Consider the following 14,357-nt stretch of genomic DNA (forward strand, 5'->3'; position numbering starts at 1 on the left):
ATATATAATGTCAAAATACCTAAACTCAGCAAAGGGTATCCTAAACCTACCTATCCGAAACTAATCCTAAACTTAGGTCTACATCGTTACCTCAGTCTTTTTATCACTTAGCATCGAGGTCCCAAGTTTTGTTTCCTCCCCCAGGTACCTTGCCTACCTAGTAGTGACCCGGAGCCTGAAGAGCGCATTCCTCCTTGCCTCCTGTGCTTGAACAGTCCTACCGCTGGTAAGAGTACATAACGGCGAATTGACCCAGACAAGAACCGCTACGTGCGGTGTGGTAGGGGTGACTACCTAGTGCCAGCCGATGTGTGTCAAAGATACCTTCTGTTCTGCACTTCGTTTTACTACCTAATTTGCATTGCCTTTATTAGTCCTCCCGCTACAATGCAAGTTTCGCTCTTCTTACCTATCAACACGCCCATCCGACCGTCGAAGATGAGGATGATGAGGATGATGAGGATGATGAGGATGGCTCGGTTAGTACTTCAAGCCTCGCTAATTAATCCGGCACTTTAGAGGATATCGGAAAGGAGAAGAACCGCCGTATTGCTACCAAGACTATTCTGAAAGGTATCTCCCGAGGAGATTTCCCTGCTACTGGAGATATTCGTGGAGAAGCAAGCGTCTGACCACCGCCAAGACTGTTATGAATGGCTCTTGTGAGATGTAATTGACTGGAAGGTAGTAAATGCCCCTGTGCTACCTACCTAATGATAGTGCCAACTTAGGGGGTAACAAAGACCTTTATCCTCAGTGATGAAAATATTGAGGGAAGTTGAGTATCTTCTAATAGAACTTTAGGCCAGTTGAATCTGGGACCCCAATTCAACGTTAGAAGTCTTATTCCCCACTGATGAGTCCTGATTTTGAGTTGCAAAACATAGAATTGAGTTTTAAAATGAATGGTTCAACAGCATCTCTGGGTTTATTTGCTGTAAGATCAATAATCAATGCCTTGCGACTGGTAAAGAGAGTCACCGGGACATTGAAGTTGTTGTTCTTGACTGTTAACTTTTATTATTTCAGATTTTATAATATATCTGCAAAACAAAACAAACTAGGGACACATCAACGGTCTCAACCGATAACGGCGCACTTTGTGACAGTCCCCGCCCAATGAAGGAATCACTCTCATCACATACTTCTTGCAGCTTCACAACGGCACCCGTTTCCATCTCTTCTTAGTTTTATTACTCAGGACTGCTGAGAAATTGTTGACTCAAGAGCCAGGACCTGCAGTATCATGTTAAGAAACGCAAACAGTCATTTGAAAACCGTGTTTACTTACCAAAGCAGTTCGGCAGGGAATATAGATATGAGTCCAGTTCTTCCTGTTGTTCCATTCCATAGGGGTAGTGAAGAATCGGGTGTTCTCATCAACCCGGTTGTGACCACCAACATCCTTGCTATCTGTGTTGAGAACGACACGGTAAGTTCCTGCGACTTCAATTCCGATACGGTAGTCGCTGAAGCTGTTGGTTGGGTGGAAGTTAAAGATAAAGACCAGACCGCCGCGCTCAAACACAATAACTTTGTCACCTTCATGTTTCAATGAGATATACGCCTGCGGCGCATGGAGCCAACCATATTTGGCCTCAGCCTGGTTCATCAACCGGTCAAAGTGATCAAGGAACTTGTATCGGAGCAAGGGATCATCCGTGAGGTTGAGCTGTCGTCGAGCATACCAGAATGAGTTGTTGTTGCCCTCACGCGGGAAGTCGAGCCACTCAGGGTGACCAAACTCGTTACCCTCAAAGTTCAGATATCCCTCTCCTCCTAGGCCATGTGTCACAAGTCGAATCATCTTGTGGAGCGCCATACCGCGATCAATGACAGGAGTCAGTGGCGACAGAGTAGACATGTTGGTGTACATTTCAGCGTCACATAGATGCATCATGAGAGTTTTGTCACCAACAAGCCTGTGTGCATGTTAGTGGCCGAAAGTGAAACGAGTCAAAGGAGCATCAACTTACGCCTGGTCGTGGCTTTCAGCATAGGCGATAGTCTTCTCGCCATGTCGACGGTTGGTAAGCGTATGGCAGATGTTGCCAATGTCCCATTCATCATCCTGGAGTTCCTTCAAAATCTTGATCCACATGTCAGGAATGGCCATGGCAAGGCGGTAGTCGAATCCAACGCCACCAAGAGAAAGTGGCAGGCAAAGTGCCGGCATACCAGACACATCCTCAGCAATGGTAATGACCTCTGGGTAGAGTTCATGCAGCATTTCATTTGCAAGCATCATATAGACAACAGCCTCCTCATCAACATCTGCGCCGAAGTACTCATGATAACCACCAGAAAAGCCCCTGTTGATATTAGCGCAATAGACCAATAAGACTGTGATAGTGTCACTTACGTGCCCATTCCATGATGAACATATAGCATGCTGGTAACTCCGTCAAATCGGAAACCGTCGAACTGGTATTCGTCCATCCAAAAACGTAAGTTGCTCAGCAAGAACCGCATCACCTCGTGGTGACCGTAGTTGAAAAGCCGGCTGTCCCATTGATCGTGTCGGCCCTTGCCGCCACCATGGAAGTAATGGTGATCGGTGCCATCAAACTCGTTGATGCCATCGAGCACGTTCTTGGACGCGTGGCTGTGAACAACATCGAGTAGCATGGTAATTCCGAGGCCGTGAGCGGTATCAATGAGCTCCTTGAGGTCCTCGGGAGTACCGTATCGGCTGCTAGCAGCGAAGAAGTTGTTGATTTGATAGCCAAAGCTGGCATAGTACGCATGTTCCATCACAGCCATCAGTTGAATCACATTGTAACCTAGGTTCTTAATTCGTGGAAGCATGTTCTTTGTAAACTCCTTGTAAGTCGCAACCCGCTGGTCAGGGCTGGAGATTCCGACATGCGCCTCATACACACGAACACTTGCAGGCTTCTTGGGCCGAGCATTTTTGAACTTGTATGTCTCGGAGGCTGGAGGGTTCCAGAAGTGAGCATCGTATGCGGGAGACACAGACAAATCCTGTGTCACGTACTTGATCCAAGCCGGAAGTCGATCGACATGCTCGCCATTGGGCAAGTTGAGCGAGATCTAGCGAGACATATCAGATGCGATGTCTTATAATTGTGTCTGGATTTTAACATACCTTGACTTTGGAAAGATGAGGAATGGCAGGCTGTCCATCTTGGGCAGGAATTGTGATTTCGAAGACGCCGAAATCGTTCTTGGTCATGGGATGAGCATTGCGGTCCCAGTTATCTAGGGCAAATGGTGTAAGCACATTGTGTACACGATTGAGTTGGGAGACGTACTAAAGTCGCCGACGAGGAACGCCGCAGTGGCATTAGGCGCCCATTCACGGTAGACAATGTTGTTATTAGCATCGACGTTGAAGCCAAATTTCTCAGCGCCCTATAGACAACAAGCATCAGTAACGCGACTCGCCGTATGGGAAGCTGGAAGCCTACCCTGCTGAACTTCTCAAGGCCACCTTCGGTGTCGTTGATGGTCTTGATCCAATCTTGAGTTTTAGAAAAGCGCCTTCTGAGGGCTTCGCTGAAGGGCTCCAGCCAAGGATCGAGCTTCACAACACCTAGAGTACATTGTGAGCGTGGTGTTCTTGGATATCAGATCATCACATGTCAGGCCATGCGTAGACTTACCTGTACCGTCGTTGGGAATGTCACCCGCAGCACCGCCAGAGTGATTGGGGTCCAAGGAATTGGACGAGTTTTCAGCAATTGCGGCCATTTTTCGAAGATGAATTGAAAATACGACACGGTTGTAGAAGGGAGGTAGGTCTCAAGGTGGTGGGCGGGGTAGTCGGGATATTTGGTGTTGCAAGCTTCAGACAATTGTTGAGCTTCAAGTGAGACACAATTGAGGGAGATGAAGAAACGACACAGAAGCACAAAGGATCTTAAAGCAACTTCCCAGATGAAAAGAGGCTTGAAAACTAAGATGAAGAATCAGAAAATTGTGGCAACAGAAGTCGAACTGCAATATCAGAGACCTTGCAACCTCCTATCTAGCTCATTCGCCTAAGGTAAGGTAACCAACCTTTCAGTTTCAGTTCGGGTTGCCCACCCACTTAGAGCTTTATCGATAAGTTGGGATGACGTCGCGAACGGTGAATTTCTCTCAACGGCTACGGTACGTATCTGTACGCTGTCCCTTAAACGGAAGGCATTTTCAGTCTATGTGCCTGCAACGCTCAACATGTGGTTGAGAGGGTGGCATTGGACCCAACCGAGAGCCTCGCAATATCGCCACTTCCTGTAAAAGACTCTTCTGATGTTGCGCGAGAATCATTGTGCAGTTCGGATGGGTCCCATCAAATTCATGGAGCAAATAGTTAGGTACGTAACTACCAACCTAGTCTGCGCTTTGGGGTGCCTAGGTGCTTGGGGTGATTGGGGAGGCCGGGGGCTAGTATCAGATCCCCCATGTCGGCCCGGCTTGTTTAGCGGGGACGCCGCTGCAGTCTGGGCCTGTCAGTGGCTGCAACTCGCTATCAGCTCCTGCGCGCAATGCCTTGACGGTTGGCCTGGGCTCAAAGGTGCCCAGCAGCCTAGCAGCCTACCTTAGGTAGCCACCCGACCCCCCCGATAGCGGACGCTGTTGGCGGAAGGACCCCGTCCGGAGCTGGAGGTCACCTACACAAAGCGCAAATCACGTAATCCTCAATTCCGTAACTAAGGTTCAATCATAGAAGCATCGCCTCCCTACACCAGTCCTATAACCAATCTCGCTGTGACTCTTTATTTCCATGCTATCGAATCGATAGGCTCTATCATCGGCCTTGCTCTCGCACGACCGCATTAAGCTGTAACCGGTCCCCGCATCCCGTCATCGTCGGCCCAGATATACTACAACTCAGTCGACTGTCGCCTGATCCTCCGCTCTGTACCATCCTTCAATATTATGCAAACTGAATATATATCGTGATGTCGCCCTTCGTAAGGGCACTCCCTGCCGCTCGTTGCTGTCTTTGCCATCTCTCACGCTGTGCCACACGGCCGGTACCTACTACGACACGTTGCCTATCCTCTTACAATACTCGATTACGACAACAGTACCGCCGTATCTCAGGCTCCTCCATAGCTTCACGACGCAACAACGACTTCAATTCAGGCTTCAGCAGCAGCTATGATCCATCAGTCGATGCAGGGCGTGGCCCCATGTTCAACAAGACCAACTTCGGCGTACCGCAGTTCTACCCACGCGATCTCAAGAAAAGAGTGGACGACTACGTCGTTGGCCAGGACCGGGCTAAGAAGACAATATGCGCAACCATCTTCAACCACTACCAGAATCTACGGCGAAGACACCAACATGAGCACGAAGACCGGAACAGGCGGGATAAGGTAATGCGCCAGAGGTTTGCAAGAGACAGAGAACTGCATCAGAAACGTCGTGAGATGCACCCTGTCGAAGGTCAGCGTGTACAAGGTTCTATCCCCGAGCGCTACGCTGCTGATACTCTCAAAGATGAGTTCCCGGGCCATAATGAGTCAGTCCGTGCACTTCACGATAATCACGAATTCGATGACGACCCAATGGACCATCTCTACGTTGCAGAGGATATAACAGTCCCCGACCATGTCAAGATCGACAAGAGTAACCTCCTTCTGGTCGGTCCCACGGGTGTTGGCAAGACTTACATACTAGAGTCTGTCTTCTTCTATCAACCGTTAAAACTACCATACTGACAGAAGTTAGAACGCTGAGCAAAAAGATAAACGTACCCTTCTCTATCTGTGACTGCAACTCCTTCACTCAGGCTGGATACATAGGACAGGACGTTGAGACCTGCATTGAGCGGCTCCTTATCGAGGCCAACTATGACATCAAGGCAACGGAGCACGGTATTGTGGTTCTAGATGAATTCGACAAGATTGCAAGACGCGAAACGACTACTGGTCGGAATGTTGGGGGAGAGGGTGTTCAGCAGGCGCTGCTGAAGCTCGTTGAAGGAACAAAAGTCACCATCAATGTCAAGGACAACCGCTCATCCCGACCTACGCCACCTATCACGACGAACTATAGCGCATCTGGGCCATCTTCCTCGACTCCTCAGGCGGCTCCTCCAGGTGGCAAGGTTGACCAGTATACTATTGACACTACTAACATCCTCTTTGTGTTCTGCGGCGCCTTTGTCGGGCTAGACAAGGCGGTCCTGAAGAGGGTTGCAAGACCGACGATGGGGTTCGGCGGAGAACTTAGAGGGCGCTCCTCTATGTCTGGCAACAAGCAAACTCTGCCGGCAGAAACATATACGCATTTGCCTCACCACAACCCTCAATCAGCTTCATCGTTCACGCCGTTAGATCTTACCACTCCTGCTGATCTACAAAGCTTCGGTTTCATTCCCGAGTTGATAGGGCGTCTGCACAATATCTGTGCTCTTAGCCCGCTTTCTAAAGAAGATCTTTTACGTATTCTGACTGAACCCAAAAACAGCCTTGTTGCTCAGTATACCGCTCTTTTCGAGACGTACCCTTCGCGCTTGTTCTTCACAGAGAAATCATTATATGCTATCGCGGAGCGAGCTGCTGCTTCAGAAACAGGTGCCCGAGGTCTCAAAATGGAGATGGAGCGTGTCCTAGCAGAGCCCATGTTTGATGCTCCAATGCCTTATGTACTCATCACCGAGGCGTGCGTAAAGGGAACGGAGAAGGCAGGATACTGGGGCAAGGACGGCCGGTTTGAGGTGGACAGAAGAGTGCAGGCAGAAGAGATGAACCCAGCCAAAAGGGAACCCGAGAACACATTCGAAAAGTATCGAGAAGCAGGACAGAGCGGTGGCTAAGTTCACTATTATTGGAAACGAGGCCCTCAAGGAGCAAGAAAACACCGGGCCTTGGTATAGACCTAAGGTGTTATTATAAACTTAGCAAAAGGTATGCTAAGTCTACACTAAATTTATCCTAAACTTATCCTAAACCTAACCTAAACTTATCATAAACTTATATTAACTTACCTAAATCTTTTTATTAGTTAGGATTAAGGTCTCAAGTTTTCTTTCCTCCCCTAGGAGGCGCATTGGAGCAATTACTATTTTGATCAACTGGAATTAATTAATGTAGACAGAATGGCCAGGCAAAGCTTCGAGTTATGCCCCCACAGAGATAGGCAAGCGAACAAATTCAATCAAACAGATGACTCGACTCGGGTTTCGTTGTTGTAGTACAGTATTTACATCAAGAGGACTTGATATCTCTGGAGCGACCTCGAAACCTCTGGTCATGTCCATGCGCACCAGAGGCCCTTTACACATCAATACGTCTCCGTAGAGTCACTCCAGCTTCTATCACAAAGGAAACGATGTTGTGTATTGAATTTAGTTACCCTTGGGGGGAGACTGGACCATACCCTTGCCAGCATAACCAGGAGAAGTGATACCGGTGAAAGGATCGGATTTTTGGTTCTAAAAGTTCTCGTTAGCCGGGTGACCAGAGGCGATGTAGACAAGATGGAACATACCTTGAGGAACTCGTTGGTCTCCTCCTGGTACTCCTGGGTCATGGTGTAGGGAGCGGGCTTGGCGACAACACGGACAGCACCGAAGAGAGCGACACTGGCGGCGAGACCAATGAAGACACCCCAGGCGACGCGGGCACCGGTTCCAGGGGGGTCGACAGCGCGGGGACCGTGAGGACCGAAGGCAATCCAGTAAGCTGTTGAGAGAGTTTGAGTTAGTTTTATGGCTGTGACGCAGTTATACATGGTGATGCAGGGAATGGGCCGTTGATGTAACGGGCGAAGCTATATCGAGGCCCCGTCTACCAATCAGAAAGACGAATTGGGTGCTTGGGTTCTACATGATGCAATTGAGGCTCGTGGAGGGTCCAATGCAAGGCTGAAGCTGTGCAATTGAGGTGTTGCCGAGTGAATCATCAATGACCGGCAAGGCTGAAGCATATGTTGCAATGTGATGTGGTGGTTGTGAACCAATATCTCGGCTACACGGGCGGGATGGAGGTATTTTCGCAGTAGAGGAGAGTTTGTGACGCACCAGCTTTCTTCTCCTGGAGGGTCAGCTCGGTCCAGTTGGACTGCATGCGATCACGCAGAGCCATCCAGAGCTCGGCCTGCTCTTGGAGAGGCATGCCCTCCCATCGCTTCTCGATGTTGGCGAGGGTCGGGTTAGAGATGGCTTGAGTCGAGGCAGCTCGGGAGGCCAGGGCGGGAGTGCTGCGCACCAGGCTCTTGCGCAGCAGGTTGGAGGCTGATGTGCGCAGCATCGTGAACGGTTTATGTGAGGTAGTCGGCGATGACGAGACGAGCGGGAGAGAAGCTCAATTGGTGCGCTCGAGAGCGTGGAGTGCGAGTGCGAGTTCGAGAGAGGTTTCGTGGAGAAGAAGGCGAGTTATTCGGGGAATGTCAGAATTAGCAAGACGGGAGCAATCATACGATGGGTCCCTCTTGCCTCGGGCTTGGATTGGTGCATCTCTTGATCACGTGATCTACTCTTTTCCTTGTTGCCGGTTTTGCACGAACTTGATGAAATCGCCTTGCCCATGATTGGCCAAAGCTTACAAGACACTGAACCCAACGGCATGGATCAGATGTCATGAATTAATTGGACTCGATATTGATAAGTATCTACGTAAGTACATATGACACTTGTCGAGACGAAACAGTTTCAGATTTATCCAAGGTTGCCTCTCATATCTTTCCTGCATCCGAGAGTTACATTCAATCTCTCATGCAATATCAGTCACGATGGGTATGGTGACTTCACCAGTCAAAGAACAAGGATCAACAGTAAACACCAAGTGTGCTCAGCTGATTCCGGCAAGGCTCGGAGGTTGATACCCGCAACGGGCTCTGGAGACGTGAACATGCCAGAATCTCGCAAGACTCTCTGTATCACTAGGCCGATCGATGAGCACTTCTGGACTTGTTACTCCTGTTCTTATTAACCATCACCTATTGCTGTTGACTGCAAGTGTGCTTCCTTCTCTATCTATACTGGAATGGAGATGTTCCTATATGCCCGCCTCGGATCCTAATGCGACTTTTGCTCGTTTATCAATGCGTTCCCTCAAGATCTTACAATCACAACATAACTATGCACATTGTCTATTCATCTAGAACTTGACATCAAACAAGTTCTTTCTTCGAATCCTTTCGCCGTACTTGTAAAAGATAAACGGCAATGGGATTGCTGCAGCTGCAATGAAGCCCAGCAATGAGGTTCCCCATCCATAACCTAGGCTCTTGTACATACTTCTTCCTGCAAGAGGTAACAATGCTCCGACCAGCGAACGGAGTACAGTACTTGCAGCAATTGCAGACGCAGCATACTGAACGTAGGCATCGACCAGGTAGACTGAGATGCACATCTGATCAAGAGTCAGCAAACTGAAAATGGGTTGCAGCATGTAGAGGCAGAGCACTTACAAATACGATGATCATGCCACATCCCAAGAATGAAGTACCAATGATGGGCACAATCCAATGGTCCTTATTCTCAGCAGACCACCCAAACATAAACAATCCAGCCGGAACGATAAAGCAGGCTCCTCCCATGAACGGAAGTCGATACTCTGGTTTGGGCTCTCCACCATTCTTGCGAGTGAGATACTGAGCGAAGCGATCTATTGATGCTCCAGAAATGACAAGGCCTGTCAGAGAGCCAACTCCGAGACCAATATACGACAGACCAACTGATCCGCTGGAGAAATGATATTCTCCCTCAAAGAGTGTTGGCATGGCTGTGAAGAGGAGGTATAGATACCCGTACACCAGAGCCATATAAAATGATAGAAGCGACACGATCGGCGCGAAGAGAAGCATCTTGGTAGGTCTCGTGATAGCCAGACGGAAGACTTCCTTCGTGGTCGTACCATTGTCAAGGATTGACCGAAGCTTATTGTTCCCTGTGTCTTTGCGCAGCTTCTTGGCCTTCTTTTCAAGAAGAGCGTACGCATACGTTTCCCTCATAAAAATGAAAGCAACAATTGTGATCGCACCAGCCTATTGATAACCAGTGTTAGCCTTTGGTTCAATACTCGGAATTCAAGTATAGATATGAGGTTTTACTTACAACAATAGCAACAACCCAAAAAGACCACCGCCAGCCCTTCGCTGCCGAAAGATATCCACCAGCTGGAGTTGTCAGCTTTGGGCACCACTCAATCGAAAGTTTCACTTACCAATCGGTCCAATTACTGGTCCAAAAAGGGGTCCCAGAGCCCACGAAGACATGGCAGCTCCACGCTTCTCCTTGGATATCATATCAGCTAACGAGCCGGCTCCGATTGTCAGTGGGCATGATCCAGCAAGGCCAGCAAGGAGTCGGAATGCAATAAGGCCCCCCAGGTTAGGGGCCTTGGCGCAGGCCACAGTGAAGGCGACGAAGAGAACATTGCAGATGTGGTATAGCGGGAGTCGGCCGTACATTTCGGACAAAGGCGCGATGACTAGGGGACCGAAGCAGTAACCGAGAAGATATACTGAGACGATGAACGATGCCAGTTGCTCGTTTGTCGAGTGGAACTCCCTCATGACTTGATCGATACTTGGGGCAAAGATGGAAGACGCAAGTGGCCTGGAAGTGTTAGGTCAATGAGCTTTATGAAAGGGAAATGAACTGTTCGTACGTGACGAATGTAACCGATGAGACGAGCATTACATTGATTGTCTTCTTCTTCGTTGACCAGTTCTGAGGGTTGGCTGGGTCGTCAGGGCCGTCCCAATTAACAACATTGGGGTCATCGGAAGGAGGATCATCGAATTCGACTGATGTTGATCCCTCTTCAAGATCTCTTTCGCTCTTCTTGAGATCCTCTTCGAGTATTGGCGCTGGCGTGGCAGCACTGACCAGCTGGTCATCAACTTCGACGTGTTTCATGCTGTCTTGTATGTACTCGAGGGAGTAATTCGACACTTATGAGTGAGTTCTGCTCATCCGATAGTCTGAGTTCTGACGGACAGCATGAGGCAAGAAGATGCTCGTGTAAGGCTGAGGGCCTAAAAGGAGTTTGGAATGGTAGGGTAGGAGCTTGTTATTATATGCTCGATCCCCATCAGCTCTAAAGCTTCCCTAGAGGCACTAATGCATACTACAAACGAAGGGACATTTGACCGGGAGCCTCAACGGTAAACTGCTTATGTCCGTGTCCTAACATCGAGGCCGGTCTACCAATCTGGAGGCCGGGAGTCATTGGGAAGTGGGTGTAGATGATCCAAGCCAATCTCGACAATGGTATGGATTGGTAATAGTCAACCCTCGCTATTCATCCAAAAGTATTTATCATACTGAACCAATAGTTTCAGCCAAATCGAACAAGTAGGAGGGATAAGCAACCCCAAATGCGTAAGGAAGTTAATGTTATAAGTTGTCCCGTATCGGAGTCGGGGCCATGGATGTTCCGCGGAGTTTCCATGGGGAATGGTACTTTCGCCCAGTCTTAATCACTGCCTATTCATTCTTCACAACAAAGCCAAGAAAAAAACCACCGTATCAGTGTAACTGAAGCAATGGGTCGTCAGCCTCGTCAGCGTCCTGTGTCTTGCAACTTCTGCCGTGTGCGCAAGTTGCGCTGCAGTAGAGAATTCCCGTGTTCCAATTGCACAAGCCGCGGAGTTCAATGCCAGGCTCAAGACCCACCCCGGGCACCGGGTCCGTCTTCACGGCCGGTATCTAAACGTGCAGGCGGAGGTGTAAGCGGAAGCGGAAGCGGAGGCGGAGGCAGTGGTGGTGGAGGACCATCTTCTGCGGGCAAGGAGGCGGACATCCTCTCACGATTGGAGAGGCTGGAAGCTCTTCTCGCAGAACGAAACAAAGGGACTGACTCTAACTCTAACTCCAACTCCAACTCTCGAACAATATCATCAGCCCCTTCGAGTGTAGAAGGCAGTGATGTTGCTTCCCAGACACAGCTGGAGCCTCTGCAACCGTTGCCAATCAATGTCCAGAACTTGACGGCTGATGCTCTTTGGCTCGAGAGTTCATGCCTTGGCCCAAAGCCATCAGTAAGTCCAAAACTCTTGGCACCACTCAACAAGTCGGCTCACACAAGTTACCTATTTAGGAATCCGTATTGGTGGACAATATTGTTTTCCGCATATGTCCTATACGCTCAATTGCACAGCCGTCATGTTACATCTTTCAAAACTCAAGTGTCCCCTCAGGCTTCCTCGCTTTAGAACCAACAAGGTGCATCTGGTTGCCTCAACGACATGAAACCAAGGTTTTGGTTCACAAGTACACCTCGGTCATCACTTTTATGCATCATGTTGTGCACATTCCAAGCCTGTATAAACTCGTCGATGAGGTCTACGATGCCGTTGAAAAGGGGACACAAGTTTCGCTGTGCTCAGTTCTCCTGATGCTTGCCGTCTGCACCAACGTCACATACGCATGGACAGCAGTAGACAACAACATGACGCCTCTCTTCTCTGATTATACAGAGGCAAACAACCAATCATTCGGATGGCTCAAATCAACCTTTGATGTATTCGATGCATCGCAGCGGAGGTCGGAGATAGGTCTCGAGTTGGCCCAGGGTCTCATCATCGTGAGCTTCGTCCTGTTGAACTTGGAAGGGGTTTCCTCCCGAGCTCGAAACTGTTTCTTCAATTCCATCACCATTTGCCGTGAGCTCGGACTGCACCGTCTGGATCACCCTCACAACCCGCCCTCGGTGCAAATACCCCAGCTCAGTCCTCTCAAAATGGAGACTGCTCGGCGAGTTTGGTGGTACCTCATTGGTACAGATGCGTAAGACCTCCATGTCCAGAACTCAACAGCGTTTGATCTAATGGTTTACAGCATGATATCTCGATTTCCAGGCCCGCATGAAGGCACCTACCTGATCAATCCAAGGCAAATGAATGTCAGAAAACCTCTGAATGCCGACGATGAAGATCTTGTAGAAGGACAAGAGTTGGTGGGAAAGCCAATGAATTGTTCCACCAACATGTCTTATTTCTTACAGAGGGTACGACTCGCTGAGGTCGTCCGCAACTTCACTGACCGAGTACCTCTCACAAATTCTTCAAATCCAGATGTCCACTCATACGACCTGGTTTTGGAAGTTGATGCGGCCATCGAGCAATTCATTCAAGACCTGCCCCCATTCCTCAAGTTTAGTACAGGTGACCTACAGCAGCTCCCTGCTGCAGAAGCGCATAAAAAACCAGGGCTGATCATTCAGCGACATATCATGAATGTCTTTGTCCATGGCCAAAGATGCAAACTTCATCTCCCATATCTAGCCCGTGGAGCAGTCGAGCCTACGTATGCTCGCTCCCGGCGCGTGTGTCTTGATTCAGCACGCATGGTCATACAAACAGAACACCAGCTCGAGAACGAAGCTACAACTTTTAACTCGACACGGCTCAGGTTGTGTTTAGTCTTGCATAGTGTATTCATCGCCAGCATTGTTCTTATTTTGGACTTCTGCCTAGGCGCCGATGCCGACGAGAAAGAACAAAGACGAGAAGACTTATTGGAAGCATGGGACATCTTGGAGGCGGCCAAAGAACTCTCCAGACCCACGGCTCGCATACAAGATCTATTGACACAGGTGATGAAGAAGCATAAAGTGACGCTGCCAGTGGGCAAGGAGAGGCAGAGATCGGCGGGATGTGAAAATCTTCCACTTACACCAAGCTCGTCAACTGCCATGTTGTCGAATGGCACGACACCAAATGATGCCATAGCATCTGTCCAAGACTTGAGCGACATGGGATTGAATATGGACTTGGAGGGAATGGATTGGGAGAATTTGCTTTGGGGTTTAGAGGCTCCTTTATTCTGAGGTTCCGCTCAACAGCAACCAACGACATGGTCGGTAAAATACTTGATCTACAATTATACGGGGTCTTGTGTGGCACTTAATCAAGTATCTGTGGACTATAGTTATTTTGCTGCAGGTGCAGACTCCTTTACAGATTCTGCAGTTTGCCAAATACTGCGGATATTATCAGTACCTGGTCAATAAGGACAGAGCACATATGACAGCCTTTTATCATTGCAATCCTCGCCCACCACCATAACTGCTTCCCAACAATAGCATATCATCATCACCCATCATCTACGCGACATCTTACACCCTGCCATTTCCACTAAATTATCGATATATCCCCGTAACATTTCCATCATCAACGTAGTAACAACAAAGAACATCGCGTCTTATATCAAGGGTCTGATTTTTCCTTACTTCTTGAGGGAAGGAAACCAAGCCAAGTTGTTTCCCTGAGCAAGGCCGCCATCCCAGGTACATACTTCAGCCCACACTCTCTCCATGCCCCCCTCCTAGTCTTCATGAAAAGTCCAGCTTCGAACACGATTACGTTCTTTCCCTTAGACCTCTAACCGTAAGGCTAGAAAGATGACACGGTTGCTCATAGAGACATAGAGATATAGAGATATAGAG

At 48.9% G+C, this 14,357-nt stretch overlaps 5 protein-coding genes across 5 annotated transcripts; 2 read left to right on the forward strand and 3 right to left on the reverse strand.

The window, feature by feature from the left end:
• Window positions 1–1,197: 1,197 nt before the first annotated feature.
• On the reverse strand, window positions 1,198–3,714 carry FTJAE_11626 (1 4-alpha-glucan-branching enzyme; the record flags this gene model as incomplete). The annotated part of the gene is made up of 8 exons (XM_037344588.1): window positions 1,198–1,236; window positions 1,292–1,922; window positions 1,977–2,312; window positions 2,363–3,054; window positions 3,110–3,222; window positions 3,276–3,375; window positions 3,432–3,556; window positions 3,627–3,714. 8 exons carry the CDS (start codon window positions 3,712–3,714, stop codon window positions 1,198–1,200), a joined length of 2,124 nt encoding a protein of 707 aa, XP_037201323.1.
• Window positions 3,715–4,910: 1,196 nt separating this feature from the next.
• Window positions 4,911–6,775, forward strand: FTJAE_11627 (ATP-dependent Clp protease ATP-binding subunit; the record flags this gene model as incomplete). Its single annotated transcript, XM_037344589.1, has 3 exons — window positions 4,911–4,922; window positions 5,040–5,635; window positions 5,686–6,775. 3 exons carry the CDS (start codon window positions 4,911–4,913, stop codon window positions 6,773–6,775), a joined length of 1,698 nt encoding a protein of 565 aa, XP_037201324.1.
• Window positions 6,776–7,306: 531 nt separating this feature from the next.
• FTJAE_11628 (cytochrome c oxidase polypeptide 5 mitochondrial) lies at window positions 7,307–8,210 on the reverse strand (the record flags this gene model as incomplete). Its single annotated transcript, XM_037344590.1, has 3 exons — window positions 7,307–7,393; window positions 7,450–7,643; window positions 7,982–8,210. 3 exons carry the CDS (start codon window positions 8,208–8,210, stop codon window positions 7,307–7,309), a joined length of 510 nt encoding a protein of 169 aa, XP_037201325.1.
• An 849-nt stretch (window positions 8,211–9,059) lies between these two features.
• FTJAE_11629 (multidrug resistant protein) lies at window positions 9,060–10,825 on the reverse strand (the record flags this gene model as incomplete). Its single annotated transcript, XM_037344591.1, has 5 exons — window positions 9,060–9,314; window positions 9,373–9,948; window positions 10,019–10,080; window positions 10,128–10,522; window positions 10,575–10,825. 5 exons carry the CDS (start codon window positions 10,823–10,825, stop codon window positions 9,060–9,062), a joined length of 1,539 nt encoding a protein of 512 aa, XP_037201326.1.
• A 629-nt stretch (window positions 10,826–11,454) lies between these two features.
• FTJAE_11630 (zinc finger transcription factor YRR1) lies at window positions 11,455–13,739 on the forward strand (the record flags this gene model as incomplete). Its single annotated transcript, XM_037344593.1, has 3 exons — window positions 11,455–11,949; window positions 12,069–12,697; window positions 12,749–13,739. 3 exons carry the CDS (start codon window positions 11,455–11,457, stop codon window positions 13,737–13,739), a joined length of 2,115 nt encoding a protein of 704 aa, XP_037201327.1.
• Between the last annotated feature and the right edge of the window lie 618 nt (window positions 13,740–14,357).

Source organism: Fusarium tjaetaba (genome assembly GCF_013396195.1).
Source record: "Fusarium tjaetaba strain NRRL 66243 chromosome Unknown NRRL66243_c0000293, whole genome shotgun sequence".
Taxonomy (NCBI): domain Eukaryota; kingdom Fungi; phylum Ascomycota; class Sordariomycetes; order Hypocreales; family Nectriaceae; genus Fusarium; species Fusarium tjaetaba.